Source organism: Eucalyptus grandis, chromosome 2, assembly GCF_016545825.1.
Source record: "Eucalyptus grandis isolate ANBG69807.140 chromosome 2, ASM1654582v1, whole genome shotgun sequence".
Lineage (NCBI taxonomy): Eukaryota > Viridiplantae > Streptophyta > Magnoliopsida > Myrtales > Myrtaceae > Eucalyptus > Eucalyptus grandis.
The window spans coordinates 41,530,457-41,547,156 of record NC_052613.1 but is presented as its reverse complement, the minus strand read 5'-3'; the positions used below and the strand labels follow the sequence as shown (position 1 = coordinate 41,547,156).

General features: G+C 38.1%; 2 protein-coding genes across 2 annotated transcripts; both read left to right on the top strand.

The window, feature by feature from the left end:
* Positions 1-9,415: 9,415 nt before the first annotated feature.
* On the top strand, positions 9,416-11,012 carry LOC104432875 (probable aquaporin PIP2-5). Its single transcript, XM_010045445.3, has 3 exons — positions 9,416-9,807; positions 9,991-10,427; positions 10,552-11,012. The coding sequence occupies exons 1-3, from the start codon at positions 9,504-9,506 to the stop codon at positions 10,663-10,665; spliced, it is 855 nt and encodes a 284-aa protein (XP_010043747.2). The 5' UTR covers positions 9,416-9,503; the 3' UTR covers positions 10,666-11,012.
* Positions 11,013-14,241: 3,229 nt separating this feature from the next.
* Positions 14,242-15,858, top strand: LOC104432876 (probable aquaporin PIP2-4). Its single transcript, XM_010045446.3, has 3 exons — positions 14,242-14,658; positions 14,888-15,324; positions 15,473-15,858. Exons 1-3 carry the CDS (start codon positions 14,355-14,357, stop codon positions 15,584-15,586), a joined length of 855 nt encoding a protein of 284 aa, XP_010043748.2. The 5' UTR covers positions 14,242-14,354; the 3' UTR covers positions 15,587-15,858.
* Positions 15,859-16,700: the final 842 nt, after the last annotated feature.

The following is a 16,700-nucleotide window of genomic DNA, read 5'->3' as shown; positions in this document are numbered from 1 at the left end:
TCGAAAAAAGTTGATGTGACTTTTTTTATTATTTTATCTCCCTATGTGGCGTTGATGTTAAATAAAACATTAAAATGATATTATGATTCAAAACTCAATTTTCAACCTAAAATTTAGTTAAATTATATTTAAAAAATAAAAAAAAGCTATTTAAAAAATAAAAATAAATAGCAGGCGAGAGGGCTAGGCCCTCAGCATGTAAGTGTCCTTGAGGAGGGTTGGCAACCCTCACAAGATCTAGAAGATTTGGCTGAGGGCTACGACCTTTTCTTAGATTCGGCGAGGATCATTGCCCTTGCCGAGGCCTGATGACCTCCATTAGCCACAATTGATGCTCCATTGTGAATGGGGTGGTGGCCATAGGTGGAGGGCCTAGCTCTCATTCCACCAGTGTTTTTTTTCTTTTGCTTTTTCTGTGTGTGTGTGTTTTTTTTTAATCTTTTAATCTGTTTACTTTGTTGTTTTTTATTTGGTCTTTTTCTTTTTGAAAATCTTTTGGACTTTTTTTAAACATAATTTAATTAAAATTTGGACTAAAATGATGTCATGTTAGTACTTCAGTTAAACCTAACGCTACTCGGAAGAGAGATGATGATGATGATGATCAAAGCCACGTCGGCATTTTATGATAGCCAAGTCTGGCAAAATTAATATAATGACTAGATTATTGCCTCAATTTGACAAGTTTGAGAATTTTATTCTATTTTTTGAAAGTTTTAGAATTCAATTTCACTATCGTGATAAATTTGAGGATTTTTTTGTACTTATTTATAAAGTGAAAATTCGAAAGTGGGAATAGAAAACGAGAGTAGGTGAAAGTAAAAGTAGCACTAAAAGGTAGTCGCCCATATGTGTAATTATCCAAATTGTAAACTTACCCATCTTAATCATAGAGCTATTACTCGACATAACGTGCATATCATACTAAACACGGGCCAGTCCTTTCCATCTTCTCCTCATTAAAGTTTTCTCGTTTTCAAACGAACTTTGCGACGATTGGCAAAGTTTCAAAAGGAGCCGCGGAAGCATATAGAGAATAATAAAAAAGCGAAAGATATTAGTGACACTTTAGGGATTCTCAAATCTAGTCCAATCAATACACGCACCCCATAGTTGAATTATGGTGTGTTTGATTCGATTTTGGGGAATGTCTTTGGAAAAATGTAAAGGTTAGATGGATTTTTCAAAATATAAGTAGCGTTCGGTAAAATGTATTTTAGAAAATCATTGAAAAGCAACTGATAAAAATTATATCTTGTGAAGAATTTTTGCTAATGTTCTTTTCTTTTTTTTAATTATAAAAAATCTCAAAAACTATTTGTTGGTAGAATTTAGCTGCAGTTGGCTAGAGTGGCAGTGGCTCGTCCTAAAGAGTTTTGAGGCCCTAAAGGATTTTGTCAATGTCGAACCAAACGCATCCATGAGTTACTTGCCCGGTAAGCATCTTGGAACGATTGAATGTGAACCATAGAAAATGCGGGGCAGAGAACAGCTTCCCCTGTAGTCTCATTTCGCTCTCGGTCTCGGGCCGAGAATGGACAGTGCGCCTGCCTGGAGGAATCGTGGCCATTTGCGCAAGAGGGGAAAAGGACGTGAGCGGGGGGAGGGGCGAAAGCGACGCGCATTATGCCACAAATGTTCAGCAGATGCTACCACAGACAGTGACCATAAAAGGGTGGAGACTGGACCGATGGACTCAAGGATAAAGGCGAAAGTGGTTGTAACTTGCGAACTTGAGGCTCTGTTCTCTCTAGAAAGAGAGAGAGAGGAGAGCATTATTGTTGCGTCATGGATGATCCGAAAGTGAACTGGGGGGCTTCTGATTTGACCCTCGAATGCCTGTTTGCCACTAAGCTTCTGCACTTGCTTTCAGTCCCTTCTCGCAATCGAGGTCTGATGACTCCTGTGCCGTCGTGGATGGCTCGTAGAACATGATCCACATTCGCTCCATGAGCGATCTCTTTCCTAGTTTTTATGGTAATTTAGACTTTAAAATGGCACTAATCGGGAAAAAAAATAAAAGATGCGCGGGAAAAAAGGAGCAAGTTCAATCCGGCCCCACCTAAAATATCAATATCCATTTTAGGTAATTTCTTTTACATAATTGTAATTGCACTCGTGTGAGATTTATGGAGCGAGCGGCGATACAAACTTGAGCGATGACAAGTCCGATGGAGGGCAAGCTAATGGAAGTTTTTCTGAACTTATGCTTTAAGTCTGATATCTTGTGCAAAGTCTTTATATCTTACTCCCTTTGAATTAGAATATTGCACCGGTCTATTTATCTCGCCCATAATCTATGCATGCGTGTCCATTTCTCCCTTCTGTCTCTTCTTTTTAGACTCATATTTCAATTAACTTGGTAATATCACGCTTATCTATGATAAGGAAAAGTATAAATATGGGCTTCTCTTAGAAAATATACAAAAAAAAAGACAAAAAAGATACTCAAATAGTTCAAAATGAGAATATCCATGCGTGTACGAAGAGAATGGCCAATGACCTAAACTGGGTCTCCATGATTTGGCCCATTGGGCACGGTTCAAATTGCAAGTAGGCAAGTCTGGGCTTTTACTTAATGGGCCTATATAGGCCCAAAGTATCAAGCGCTCAAACCTCAAATTTAAGATTAAATGGTTGGGCCAACATTGGACCGCACATAAAACGATTCATGATAAATTGTCGACAGTCAACCTCGATGCCTAATATTTGCTCCAAAAAAAAAAACCTCGATGCCTAATAGCCTATCACATTTAACTTGGGAAAATTGTCTAAAAAGTCCCAAACCTAGTGTACAATGAACAATTCAGGTTTAAACATTTCAATAATACTAATTTAGTTATAAACCTTTCAATGATTTGTTAATGCAATCATAAATCTTTCGATATTGCCATTTTCTTTGTTTTGTGATTCAATGTTATCAATTTAGTCCTTAATTTTTTTGACAATTTGACAATTTGCTAATTTATTCCAACCGTCTAATTTTAATTGGAAACATCAGATGATTGACGATCGGTATCTCTAAAACTCTTCAAAGGCCTTTAGCATAAGACAAATTCAAAGATATTTTGAAATGCCGCATTTCTAGAATGCAAATAGACTTTTCTTTGTTCCAACTTTGCCCTTGCTCACCTTCACAATTTCAAAAATGTCTTTGATAACCTAATTTTGCCTCAACCACTATCGGGCAATTGGCGAGCAGCTGGGGTGCATCTAGCGTGCATTCGACATACGACTAGCGAGGTTGGCCAATTTGGATCGTCTAAGGCGGCTCAGTTTTACTGGAAATTGTTTAAGATTTTTATTAAAAAAAAAGCAAAAATCCTTTACAAAATGTAGTTTTTACTGAATGGCATTTATATTAAAGTTTCTTTTTAATATATTTTTAGAATTTACTTTACAAAACACTACTTGCATTTTGAAAAGAAAAATGATTAGCTAACAGTCTTTAATCTACTATGATAATATAATAGTTTATTTTAGACTACAAAAAATTAAATAACAAATAATTATAGCGAAAAGCGAGCATAACGGCACCGTTATCTGTAATCAAAGGATGGGTTGTCTTCCACCGCACAATTTAAATGGACTAATCCACAAACTTGAGTAGCCAGTTTTTCTACTTTTTTTTTTTTTTTTTTTTTTTCCTTTGGGGTTCGGATCCAGTTTTTCCACTTCATGAGTCTATTTATAGAGGATGCTGAAGCTTCCTAAGAAGGAAAAAAAAAAAAAAAATATTTCTTCGGCTAAAGTTGTAACTTAATTTTCAGAAATACAAATGGTTTTTTATCGCTGGAAATGATAGGAATTTGCCAAACATTCTCTTTATATTTCAAGAATCATAATTCTATAGAAATCTACACGAAAGAAAAAATATTAAGGTAGGTCTTAAGGGCGGGTGAAAGGTGGAGTAATTTATCTATGCTTGAGCATTATGTGACATGCCACTTCATCAAATATGAAGCATGAAATGCTTAAAAAGTTCTTTAAAAGAACAAATAAGTTAATAGTATTAGGTACAATGGATCCAAGGGAGGCTGATGGGCCATTATCTCCTAATTGTTTGTTGCCTACTGTAATTTTAGAAATTTTATCGAAGTTTAAAAATTTCGGAGTTAGGACCTACCTCACACTCATAACCTTAATAATTTTTCAATTGAAAATATGCTACTTCAATAAGTATTTCACTAGGAGTTTATTTTTCTATTCTTCAAGTTGCCATTATAGCCTTGTCAACCTTGAACCATCGCAATTCTAATAAATGATATTTACCACTCCAATCAAACATTACCGATGTGAGAGACTTCCTTAGAAGGTACTTCTACTAGTCCCATCCCAATGGAAAAAAAAATGTACTTTTATCGTACTAATTTTCCTGTCAATATGTCATTTAAGCTATGACTATAATACTATTCCAACAAACGCCTGTTTAAATGCAAATTCAAATATGCACCAATATTTGATTAGCTTCTTTTCCCCCGAGGATCTATATCCGTAGTGAGGAATTATACGTTTTTTTGTCTTTCATTAAATCACAAAAGTGTTGAAGTAATATTGGTGAATTTTAATTGCTAATGAGTACACCCCCAGTTCCAGTTGCCTATTGCAAGGTAGAAAAACAAGCGGTGGAAAATCCTTGGTCATTCCTCCATAATAACGGTGCTGTTAGCTTAGGAGACCCATAATTATAAATTGTCGTGGGCTCACCCATTTCAGAATTTGTTACTCACAACAAAATGTTATTTTCACAGTTACTCAAAAACTGTTATGCTAGCAAAATTCTTTTGAAAAACCCTTTTAAAGGATGGTGGATGAAGTCGAAGTGGAGAAGCTTGAGAAATGCGATTTTATCGTACATATGATCAAGAGAAGAGAGAAAAGTGTGATGGCCTGTGAAGTAGATGGCTTTGGGGATGATAACATAGGACAACTTGGGAAGGCTTTGTGTGACGCAGACAAGAGCAAGAGAATCGCGGTTTATAATCTGGTGGATGCAAGACATTCTACGTTTCCAAACAAGAGACCACCAACTTAACCATGACATGGTCGTTATTCCTCCTAGCGATTCATCCAGAGTGGCCAGAGGTTAATGAATTTGGGAATGAAGACCCTGACTTTTGATGGAGTTGGAAAATTACTGAAGGAGTAGAAAACGACTCGAGTCATGGTCTCGGTCGACCTTTTTCGGTTCACTTGAATTTTAAGTTTAGACATAGTGCCCAACTAATCATCGTTCCCTTTGCATGTGCAGATTAGAATGAACATAAATGAAACTATGCGCTTGTACCCCCTATGGTCGGTTTGACTCGAAAAGTTGGCAAGAAACAGAGGTTAGGGAGGCTTGTTCTTCCTGCTGATATTCACATCTTTGTACCAATTCTTAAGCTTCACAGTGACCCTGATATATGGGGGGAAGATGTGCAAAAATTCAAACCAGAGTGATTCTCAGAAAGTAGGTAAAGCTACCAACAACAATGCGGTTGTGTTCATCACCTTTGGCTTCTAAGCTCGATCTTGAGTTGGGATAAGCTTCGTGACGACCGAAGCGAAAGTCGCCCTTTTCATGATCCTCTAGCGCTACACCTTCGAGTTGTCCCCAGCATATATCCACTGCCCAGTTCATCTCCTTATCAAATGCCCGCAATTCAAATCAGATTTCATCCTCTGCAGTAGTTCATCACCATACGATGTTCGGCTGCAAGTGTGCATCAATGCCTTTATAGATCAATTTGACAGTGGCTTGTGAATTCTTGGTTTCAGAGTGATATTTATAAAGGTATAAAGACATCTTTCTCTTGATTTCCAATGTATTTTCTCAGTATATAGTTTATTTGGTTTGCCAAGACTCTTCATGGCGTAGAATCTTGTATCCTGGCTCTTGTAAGTCGTCATTATCTGGGCATGTACCTCCTTTGTGTGTGGTTATGTCTGATAGAACATATATTGAACAAGGTGAAGAATGAATGTCTAATGACCGACGTAAATGACAAGAAATATCAAATTCAATTGTCTTATGTAACCTGGTCATTAGACAAGAAATGTTTGATGGCCGGTGGTGAATGGCATCTCCAAAACTCTCTAAATGCCTTTAGCACAAGATATGCTTAGAGATATCTTGGAATGCTGCATTTCGGAATGCAAATAGATTTTTTCTTTCTTCAAACTTTGTCCTTGCTCAACTTTACAATTCTGAAAATGTCTTTAAAAACCCTAACTTTGCCTTAGCTACTGAGCAACCGAGCAATCGGGGAGTTACCAGTGTGCCATTGGATAGTTTAAGGTTTTTTATATATAAAAATAAGCAAAAAATAAATTAGTGGTGATTGAAAGTCATTTGCTTGTATACGACTTAATCCCTAGGTTGCAAATTGATATGGGCTTAGGAGAGCCGAATTAAGTCCAAGCTTAATAATACATTAGTCAAACTCCTAGGTGATATATCATTCAGGGAGGTCGCGACACTTTGTTTAATGGGGATCTCTTTTTTACCCCAGCAATACACTGCTTTTATTGATTAGTAATGCTTTATAGACATTTTTTAGTAGGGGGGGGCTTATGTTTCGATCATGTGATCATCTAGATGCATGTTAGTTTAGCCTCCATAGGTTTAAAAGAAGAAGTTAGCTAAAGCCATTTCGGATTTCCAACATTATTCCCGAGCAATAATGGATCCAGCAATGAATCTCCTCATGCAATTAGCCTCTGTGTCTAATGTCATCACTGAAAGATACTTGATTGTGAATGCGCTGGACAAAGTCGTGTTTAGAAACTGCAGCAGCTTTAATTCTTGTTGCCGGTTGAGATGGAGATCTTACTTACAGAAGATCGAAAGCCAGTGTCGGATAGACTTGTCATCCTAACAAGGTTTGCTTAGATTATGTGAGGTGGTGATTATAAGAAACATGAATACAACTCATCTGTTTTTGAACAGCAAGAAGGAAAAAGAGATGTATTCATTCAGATGCTTTACCTTCGTGGGCCCATAAAGGCCCAAAGTATCGAGTGCTCGAACCTCCAATTTAAGATAAAATGGTTGGGCCAACATTATTTGCACATTAATTGATTCACAATGGATTGTGGATAGTCAACCTTGATGCCCATCACACTTAACTCAAAAAGTCATCTACAATGTCGTAAACTTATTATACGGTGACCAATTCAAGTATAAATATTTTAATTATACCAATTTAATTCTTAACTCTTTGATGATTTATCAATTTAGTCATAAACTTTTCAATATTACTAATGTAATAATTAACCTTTTGACAATTTACTAATTTAGTTATAAACTTTTTGACAATTTGCTAATTTAATCTCTCTAGTTACTTTTGGTGGTGAATCACTATGTTTTAGTCATCGCCGACTGTTTTATATAGCATAGCCGATTCTAATGTGGATAATTTTTTACTTTTTATATTTTCCTAATTTTTATAATTTTTTTTTTTTGAATTTTTTTCTTTCTTTTATCCCTTCTTCCTTGCCTGACAATTGGCAAAGGAAAGAGGCAAAGGAAGGGGGGAAAGAAAGAAAATATAAAAATTAATAAAAAATTCAATAAAATTAAAAAATTAAAAATTATCCACATACTTACCATTTCACGTCCAACGACAAACCTTCATGTTGCGATTTATAGTTAACATTAGCCGAAATAAATAAATTATCAATTTTTGAAATGTTTTATACTTAATTGGTTAAATAAATAAATTGTCAAAATGTTTAAGATAAAACTAGCATAATTGAAAAATTTTGAGACTAAATTAGCCGGCATATAATAAATTTGAGATTTTTTGGATAATTTTCCCACTTAACTCCCACCACTCATCGAAGGCTTAATTTTCCTATTCTTTTGGAGGAAAAGCGTCATTGCATATAAATAAAAGAATATAACCATCGTCGTCATCACCATAACCTCCACCGCCCAATTTGGAGATCATGCGCGCGGGCTTGGGCGTTTGTGGGTTTGGCGGTCGGACACGTGGCTGCCTAGCGGCCGCAACTATGCCCTTCACTTTCAGTACAGCAAAGAAAATGCTTCAATTACGCAATTTACGATTTTATTAAACAAAAATGGGGCGGCGGAGGTGGCTGGCTTCGGCTTATATTATGCGTGGTCGGTTCTTGCAAATATGTATTCTTTTCCCCTCATTATTAGTCAAATACGACATGTAAATGCGACCAATGCAATTTAAATAGTTAATTGCAAATTAGAAGTTCTAAGTTAGAGGAATTGAGCTTAGGGGGCTTCTGGTATGTGAAATTGATGAACATGATCTTTTTGTTTGGGCAAAGGGAATAGAGCGTAAACGAAGTAAGAAGAGAATTGAAGTGGGGATAAAAAGAGAAGAGTACCAATACTACCGATGGATTGATCCGATGGGAAGAGAACTCCATATCAAAAAGTCCGGCATTGACTTAGTTCAATATAACGAAGGGATAATGACATAAACAATTCTTGAATTTTGATCTAATATGTAATGTGATCTCTGAATTTTTAAGTTGTTTAATATAATCATTGAATTTTAGTTTAATGTACAATGTCACACCTGAACTTTAAGCAATACTTGCTCGATTGTTATGTATGGAACAAGAATCTTTCTTTCTTGCTTCTTTTGCTTATTTACTTTTTCTTTGGCTAAGTTAGAATAGATGGGAAAGAGTTAGAAACTATAATCAAGGACAAAGGAAGGGAATAAAACATAATTATATACATGACGAGTGGGGGGAGCCTTATAACTGCTCCGAAAACAATGGGATAAGAAGGTAATCGTCCAGATCACATCCATCAGGCAATGCATAATTGGCTAGTCCATCAATTTGTCCTGACGCTTGACTTAGGCCAAAGCATGATTAGAAGATAATGAAAGGAACAGCCCGAGAGTTAGTTAATAATTTCACACATCCATTGATTATATCCATTTTATTATATTTAATAATTAGAAAATGAAAAAAAAATTACCTAGTTGATCTTAATTTTTTTTTTTTTTACGGATGCCAATTTAGTTATAAAAATTTCCATTTTTTGTTATTTTCATCTTAATTTTTGTGCGAAATTCCAAAATAACAATTTAGATCGATTTGGTGACAATCCATTCATCACTTGTTGGAAGTGTTGTATTGAAATTTCATGTAAAAATTTATGAGTCAATTAGCAAAATTGGAAAATTTAGGATTGAAGTAGCATTCGTACAATAAGTTTAGAGTTAGACTAAATAATTTCCCCTATTGAAAATTACAGGACATAAGAGGAAAAAACAGAGTCGCTGAGGGACAAAGTGGGACCACGCAAGCCAAGAAATCGAAATCAAGCCTAGTGGGGCGGCCGAAAAGAAATGCTCTAATTATGTCATCAATCGACACCAAATGCAAATTACGCACCCAAATGTCCACTTCCCTCTGTCGTATAAAAACCACTCGACTCACGCACAATCCCACAACACGCGCACAAAAACCAATAAGCTAAGAGCATTCGAAGTAGAAGCCCGGACGAGAGAGAAGCCAAGCAAATGGGGAAGGACATGGAATCTGGGGAGCCGCCGATCGGCGCCAGGGACTACCAGGACCCGCCCCCCGCCCCTTTGGTCGACCCGGAGGAGCTGGGCAAGTGGTCGTTCTACCGCGCCCTCATCGCGGAGTTCATCGCCACGATGTTGTTCCTCTACATCACCGTCTTGACCGTGATAGGTTACAAGAGTCAGGTCGACCCGGCCTTGAACGGCACCGAGTGTGACGGTGTCGGTATTCTTGGCATCGCATGGGCCTTCGGAGGCATGATTTTTGTCCTCGTTTATTGTACCGCTGGTATTTCTGGTAGGTTTCTCTTTCTTTAATCGATTTTAGCTTATTTCTCGAACACTTCTAAATTCACTAGGCCAAATATATATTTGATTATATAGGTGCATAATTGTTAATGTTATCGCAAAAGCTAAAATTGTCAGAAAATTATGACATCGTCTCTCATGTACATACCTCGGTTTTTCTTGACATGAATAGGTGGGCACATAAACCCGGCGGTGACCTTCGGTCTCTTCCTGGCGCGCAAGGTGTCGCTCGTCCGGGCTGTGATGTACATGGTAGCGCAGTGCCTTGGCGCCATTTGCGGGTGTGGACTGGTGAAGGCGTTCCAGAAGGCGCGCTACACCCGGTACGGTGGCGGCGCGAACGAGCTGTCTGATGGGTACAGCAAGGGCGTGGGGCTAGGGGTGGAGATCATCGGCACCTTCGTCCTGGTGTACACCGTGTTCTCGGCCACTGATCCAAAGCGAAACGCCAGGGACTCTCACGTTCCTGTGTTGGCACCGTTGCCCATAGGGTTTGCAGTCTTCATGGTTCATCTGGCAACAATCCCCGTAACGGGCACTGGCATAAATCCAGCAAGGAGCTTAGGAGCTGCTGTGATGTACAACAAGGACAAGGCTTGGGACGACCAGGTATTGTATTGCTTAGCTATCATACCGCAGATTATCTCATCATAAGTTCCTGTTTTAATATGTATAACGTGAGGCATAAGCTGACACGATAATCTAAGTCATTCGATTTTGTGAATGTGTACAGTGGATGTTCTGGGTTGGGCCATTCATTGGGGCTGCGATTGCTGCATTCTATTACCAGTACATCTTGAGAGCTGGAGCCGTCAAGGCCTTTGGTTCCTCCAGGAGCAACGCGTGAAACTCAGGATAAGTTTTTTAATTCCTCCGTTTCAAGGGTCAGAGCTGGATCAAGGGGAGGGTCACAGCAAAATGTGGATAAAAAATTTGCCCTTTTGGAGTGTGTCTTGCTTCTTGTCTTCTGATTTTTCTTTTTTGTTTTCCCAACTCTCTGATCTTTTAGCTGTATTCCCGAGTGCTGGTTGTTGTGGTCATTTGCTGTTCTCTTCTCTTTTCGACTTTGCAAGTGGTGTGATGGGTTGCAACAATGCAAATATGTTAATTTTCTAGTAACTTCTCTCTTTGCATTGTGCTATATATAATCCATGCTCTTAATGGAAGTTTTCGTGAACATACGGTTTAAGTTTATGGTATCTTATGCAAAGTCTTTATATCTTGCTCCTTTAAAGTAGGATATTGCACGATTCTTTTTATCTCGCCCACTAATCTAAGTGTCAGTGCCCATTTCTCGCTTCATCTCTTCTTTCGTGACACATGTTTCAATTGACTTGGTAATTATCACCCTAATCTATGATAAGGAAAAATATAAATGTGGGCTTCCCCTAAAAAGAAAAGAAGAAGAAGAAAGAAATAGATACTCGAATAGTTTAAATGAGAATATCCACACGGGTGCGAATAGAATGGCCGATGACCCAAACTGGGTCTCCATGATTTGGCCCATTGGCCACGGTTGAAATTGAAAGTAGGCAAATCTGGGCTTTTACATCATTGGCCCATATGGGCCCAAATTATCAAGTGCTTGAACCTCTAATTTAAGAAATGGTCGGGCCAACATTGGGCTGCACATAAAGCGATTCATGATGGATCGTCGATGGAGAGTAACTCAACAAGAGATTGGACCTCAGCTTTGAAATGGGTTTGGCCTGCCTCGAAGTCCTTTAAAATTAACGTCGATGGAGCCTTCATAGCTAGAACATCCACTGGAGGGTGCAGAGACGTTGTTGGAGTGCTAATCGGTGGGTTCGCCCATGAGGTGTGAAGGTGCAATCTGCACTGCATGCTGAAACCCTATGACTAATCGAAGGAATGGAGCTCTCGCCACCGTGTGTGAGAAGGAAAATGGCAAAAGAGTTGTAACTGTCAAGTCGGACTGCCTTACTTTAGTTCATGCACTTCTAGGATCATATCACGTGCAATGGGAAGATATGGTGCTTATCAACGAAGGTCGGGCCACACTTTCTTCTTTGCCTCATTTAAGTTTAACCCATTATTACAGAGACCAAAAGAAGATTGCCAACCGTGTCATTAGAGCCTAACTCCGTCATTAGTCCCTCCCTTTGAACTGGACTTTCTTCTTTCCCATTTAAGTTTAACCCCCCCACTCCCAAATCGTTGTTGGATGTCCTTTGCTGTAAAACTCGTTTGGGTTGTTCGTTTACATTACTGACTTGAATTGAAATGAAATGAGGTTTTTTCCATTAAAAAAAAATTTGATGCCCTTACACTTAATTTGAGACAATTATCTAAAAAATTTGAAATCTACTATATGGCTACCAATTTAGTTCTAAACCTTCAAATTATGCTAATTTAATCTTAAATCTTTTGATGATTTACTAATTTAGTCATTAACTAGTTTTGGTTGAAAATCGCTAATATGAACAATTTTTTTTTTGCATTTTTTTTAGTTTTTCTAAATTCTTCTAAATTTTTATGCATTTTTTTAATTTTCCTTTTTTGAGGAAGAAGAAAAGAAAGAGAGAAAAGAAAAAGTTTATAAAAAAATCAATAAAATTTTTAAAATGTAAAAAAAAAAAAAATTCACATTACTGTGGGTTGTGTTGCATAAGAAAATTAATGTCTATATTAGCGATTTTCGATTAAAATTGATTAGATCGATTAAATTGGTAAATTGCAAAAAAATTTAAATTAAATTGACATAATTAAAATGTTTATAATTAAATTGACATGATTGAAATTTTTTTGAATTAAATTAATCCACGTATGATACATTGAGAACTCTTTGGACAATCTTCCCCACTCATTTGCCACCACTCTTTGAGGCTTAATTTTCCTTTTCTTTTTTTTTTTTTTATAGAAAAAATGTCATTGCATATAAATAAAAGAATACGACCATCGTCGTAAGCATAACATCCACCGGCCAATTGGGAGGATCATGGGAGGAGACTTGGGCGTTTGCGTGTTTGGCGGTTGGACACGTGGCTGCCTCAAGGCCACAACTATATCCTCCATTTTCAGTTAAGCGAAGAAAATGCTTTAAGTATGCAATTTAAGATTTGATTAAACAAAAATGGGTTGGCAGTGGAGGATTAGAGTGCATAAAATTATTATGTGTGGTCGGCTATTGAAAATATGTATTTTCCCCCTCATTATTAGTCAAATCCGATATGTGCATGCGATCGCCGCATTTTATATAACTAATCGCAATTTAGAAGAACTAAGCTTAGGGCGCTTTTGAAATTTGAAATATATAAATATGATCTTTTGTTCGGGCAAAGGGAATAGAGTGCGATGGAAATTAGAAGAGCATTAAAGAGTCGGAGATAGAAAGAGAAGAGTGATACGTAACGCGAATTGATCCAACAAAATGAGGAAAATACATCAACTCGATCCTTCATATCAACGTTGGCTTAGTTCAATATAATGAAGAGATAACGACATAAATGATCAATGAATTTCGATTTAATATGCCATGTGGTCTTTGAATTTTTTATTTGTTTAATATAGTTCATAAATTTTAATTAATATGCAATATTGTTATTAAACTTTAAGCAATACTTGTCCGTTTGCCATGTATGGAACAACCACCTTTCTTTCTTATTTTTTGGTTTGGCTAAGTTAGAATAGATAGGAAAAGAAGTTAGGAACTATAATGAAGGAAAAAGGAAGGAAATAGGACACAATTATATACATGATATGCAGCAGGAGGAGCCTTATAATAATTGCTTCGACGACAATGGGATCAGAAGGTAATCGTCCAGATCACATCCATCTGGCATTGCATTATTGGCCACTCCGTCAGAATGTTTCGAAGCATGATTTGGGCGGCAACATGATTAGAAGATAATGCCAAGGACAACCCAACAGTTAGTTAATAATATCACAAAACCGATGGTTATATCCGTTATATTATATTTATAAATAACAAATGAAAAAATTATCCTATTGATCTTAAATTTATTTTACGAATGCTAATTCAGCCTTAAATTTTTTAATGTTGTTAATTTAGCCGTAAACTTTTGTTCAAAATTCCAATTCAGTCAATTTTTATTAGAAATCGCTAACATTTCGATCTATTTATCACTAGTCGAAATGGCTATATTAAATTTCCTGTAAAGATTTATGAGTCAATTGACAAAATTGAAAAATTTGACACGGAATTAGTATTTGTATAATAAATTCACTAGTTGGATAATTTTTCCGATTAAAAATTATAGGAAAAAGAAAAGAGAGTCGATGAAGGACAAAGTGGGTGGGACCATGCGAGCCAAGAAATCGAAATCAAGCCTAATGGGGCGGCCAAAAAGAAATGCTCTAATTATGTCATCAATTGAAGCCGTATGCAAATTATTGACACAATATTCACTTCCCTCACTCATTTAAATACCACTCAATTCATGCACATTCCCACAACACGCACAAAAACTAACAAGTCAAATCACATTCGTACCACCTCACCTTCTAAAGTCCTGCATTCGAAGTAGAAGCTCGGAAGAGGGAGAGCCCAAGCAAATGGGGAAGGACTTGGAAGGTGCCCAGCCCCCGTTGGCCGGCAGGGACTACCAGGACCCGCCGCCCGCCCCTCTGGTCGACCCGGAGGAGCTGGGCAAGTGGTCGTTCTACCGTGCCCTCATCGCCGAGTTCATTGCCACGATGTTGTTCCTCTACATCACGGTCTTGACCGTGATCGGTTACAAGAGCCAGACCGACCCCACCATGAACGGCAGTGACTGTGGTGGCGTCGGTATTCTTGGCATCGCTTGGGCCTTCGGGGGCATGATCTTTGTCCTTGTTTATTGCACTGCCGGTATCTCCGGTAGGTTTCTCTTTCTTTGACCGATTTTAACTTGTTTCTTGAGCACTTCTAAATTTGTTAGACCAAATATATTTGTTCATGTAGGTTGTGAACTTTTAATGTTACATCAGTAACGAGATTACATCACAACATTCATTAAAACGTCATTGTGTAAAAGCTTAAATTGTCGGAAAATGTAACATCATCTCTCATTGTACATACCTTAACTCGGTTTCTTCAACATGAACAGGTGGGCACATAAACCCCGCGGTGACCTTCGGTCTCTTCTTGGCGCGCAAGGTGTCGCTCGTCCGGGCCGTGATGTACATGGTAGCGCAGTGCCTCGGCGCCATCTGCGGGTGTGGGTTGGTGAAGGCGTTCCAGAGGGCGTACTACACCCGGTACGGCGGCGGCGCGAACGAGCTGGCCGATGGGTACAGCAAGGGCGTGGGGCTGGGGGCAGAGATCGTCGGCACCTTCGTCCTGGTGTACACCGTGTTCTCGGCCACCGATCCGAAGCGAAACGCCAGGGACTCCCACGTTCCTGTGTTGGCACCCTTGCCCATAGGGTTTGCAGTCTTCATGGTGCATCTGGCCACGATCCCCATTACGGGAACAGGCATAAACCCAGCAAGGAGCTTCGGAGCTGCCGTGATCTACAACAAGGACAAGGCTTGGGACGACCAGGTATTGCGTTGCTAGCTATCGTACCTCAGATTATATCATCAAATTTCCCTTTTTTAACATGTGTAGGTGTGCATTGACTTTTGGGCATAATTAAGAGTAATGTAAGGCAGAAGCTGACACGATTCTTTGATTTTGTGTACGTATGCAGTGGATGTTCTGGGTTGGACCATTCATTGGGGCTGCGATTGCTGCATTCTATCACCAGTATATCTTGAGAGCTGGAGCCGTCAAGGCCTTGGGATCCTTCAGGAGCAACGCTTGAAACTCACTATGAGTTCTTCAATTCTCCGTTTCAAGGGACGGAGCTGGATCAAGGGAGGGTCAAAGCAAAATGTGGATAAAGAATTTGCGACTGTGTCTCGCGTCTTGCGTCTTGTCTGTTGAATTTTCTTTTTCCAACTCTCCGATCTTTAAGCTGTGTTCTCGAGTGCTGGTTGTTGTGGTTATTTGCTGTTTTCTAATCTCTTTAACTTTTAAGTGGCGTAATGGATTGCAGCAATGCACATATGTCAACTTTCTAGCATCTTCTCTCTTCGCATCGTGCTATGTATAATCTATGTACTTGCTTGACCAAGATAACAGGACTGAGCGCCAACGAGAAGTGGGGGAAAAGGAGAAAAAAAGACTAAAATCCTACAAGCATTATTAACTCTCACTTGAGAATCCCGAACTTTCAGAGAGTTCACTCCACAGAAACTAAGGTAGAGAGGCTATAAAACGCATCCATTACACCGCAAATTAATTATCACCAAGTAACTAAGATCTGATAATGTAATGATCAATAGCTGATTTAGAATCTGCCCTATGATTTTCATCATGGTTTTAATCACCAAATGTAACTGTGATGGAAGTTCTTGGGATTCTGCGTTGTGACATATGTAGAAGTGGGATTTAGATACTAGCATGGAGCAACAATCACTACCAAGAGTGAATGGTTTTAGATTTCGCAAATTTTATTTAGGTTCTATGCAAAATCTAGAACCTACTTATCAAAACTGATTTTCCATATTTTGGAACCTTGAATCTAGCTTGAATATCCTGAAATCTGAAACCTATCATGTCACAAGTTCAAGGGTCCATTTGGGAACCGATCAATTTTCATTCAAAGTATCATAATGATAATCTTGTTCAAGCAACATCATTTTCATGACCAAAAATAAAATTGTAGGGTTTCCTGTAAATAAGATAATGAGCATGAAAGGTCCTAGTTCATTTAATTGAATATATAGATATAACAGACCTTTTATTTAGATTATGAGGTCACGGGACAGAACAAGAGGAAGACATGAGTGCCTCGTTGTTCAATGTTATATTTCAAGTTACTTAAATAACGACACCTTAATAATACAAAATAAAAAACAACATTTAGTTAGCTA

What these genes read in the sequence shown, in the direction of transcription:
- LOC104432875 (XM_010045445.3), top strand. Translation starts at nt 9,504, where the DNA reads ATGGGGAAGGACATGGAATCTGGGGAGCCGCCGATCGGCGCCAGGGAC. An exon ending in TTGTACCGCTGGTATTTCTG is followed by an intron (nt 9,808 to 9,990) that starts GTAGGTTTCTCT and finishes TGACATGAATAG; the next exon opens with GTGGGCACATAAACCCGGCG. An exon ending in ACAAGGCTTGGGACGACCAG is followed by an intron (nt 10,428 to 10,551) that starts GTATTGTATTGC and finishes GAATGTGTACAG; the next exon opens with TGGATGTTCTGGGTTGGGCC.
- LOC104432876 (XM_010045446.3), top strand. Translation starts at nt 14,355, where the DNA reads ATGGGGAAGGACTTGGAAGGTGCCCAGCCCCCGTTGGCCGGCAGGGAC. An exon ending in TTGCACTGCCGGTATCTCCG is followed by an intron (nt 14,659 to 14,887) that starts GTAGGTTTCTCT and finishes CAACATGAACAG; the next exon opens with GTGGGCACATAAACCCCGCG. An exon ending in ACAAGGCTTGGGACGACCAG is followed by an intron (nt 15,325 to 15,472) that starts GTATTGCGTTGC and finishes GTACGTATGCAG; the next exon opens with TGGATGTTCTGGGTTGGACC.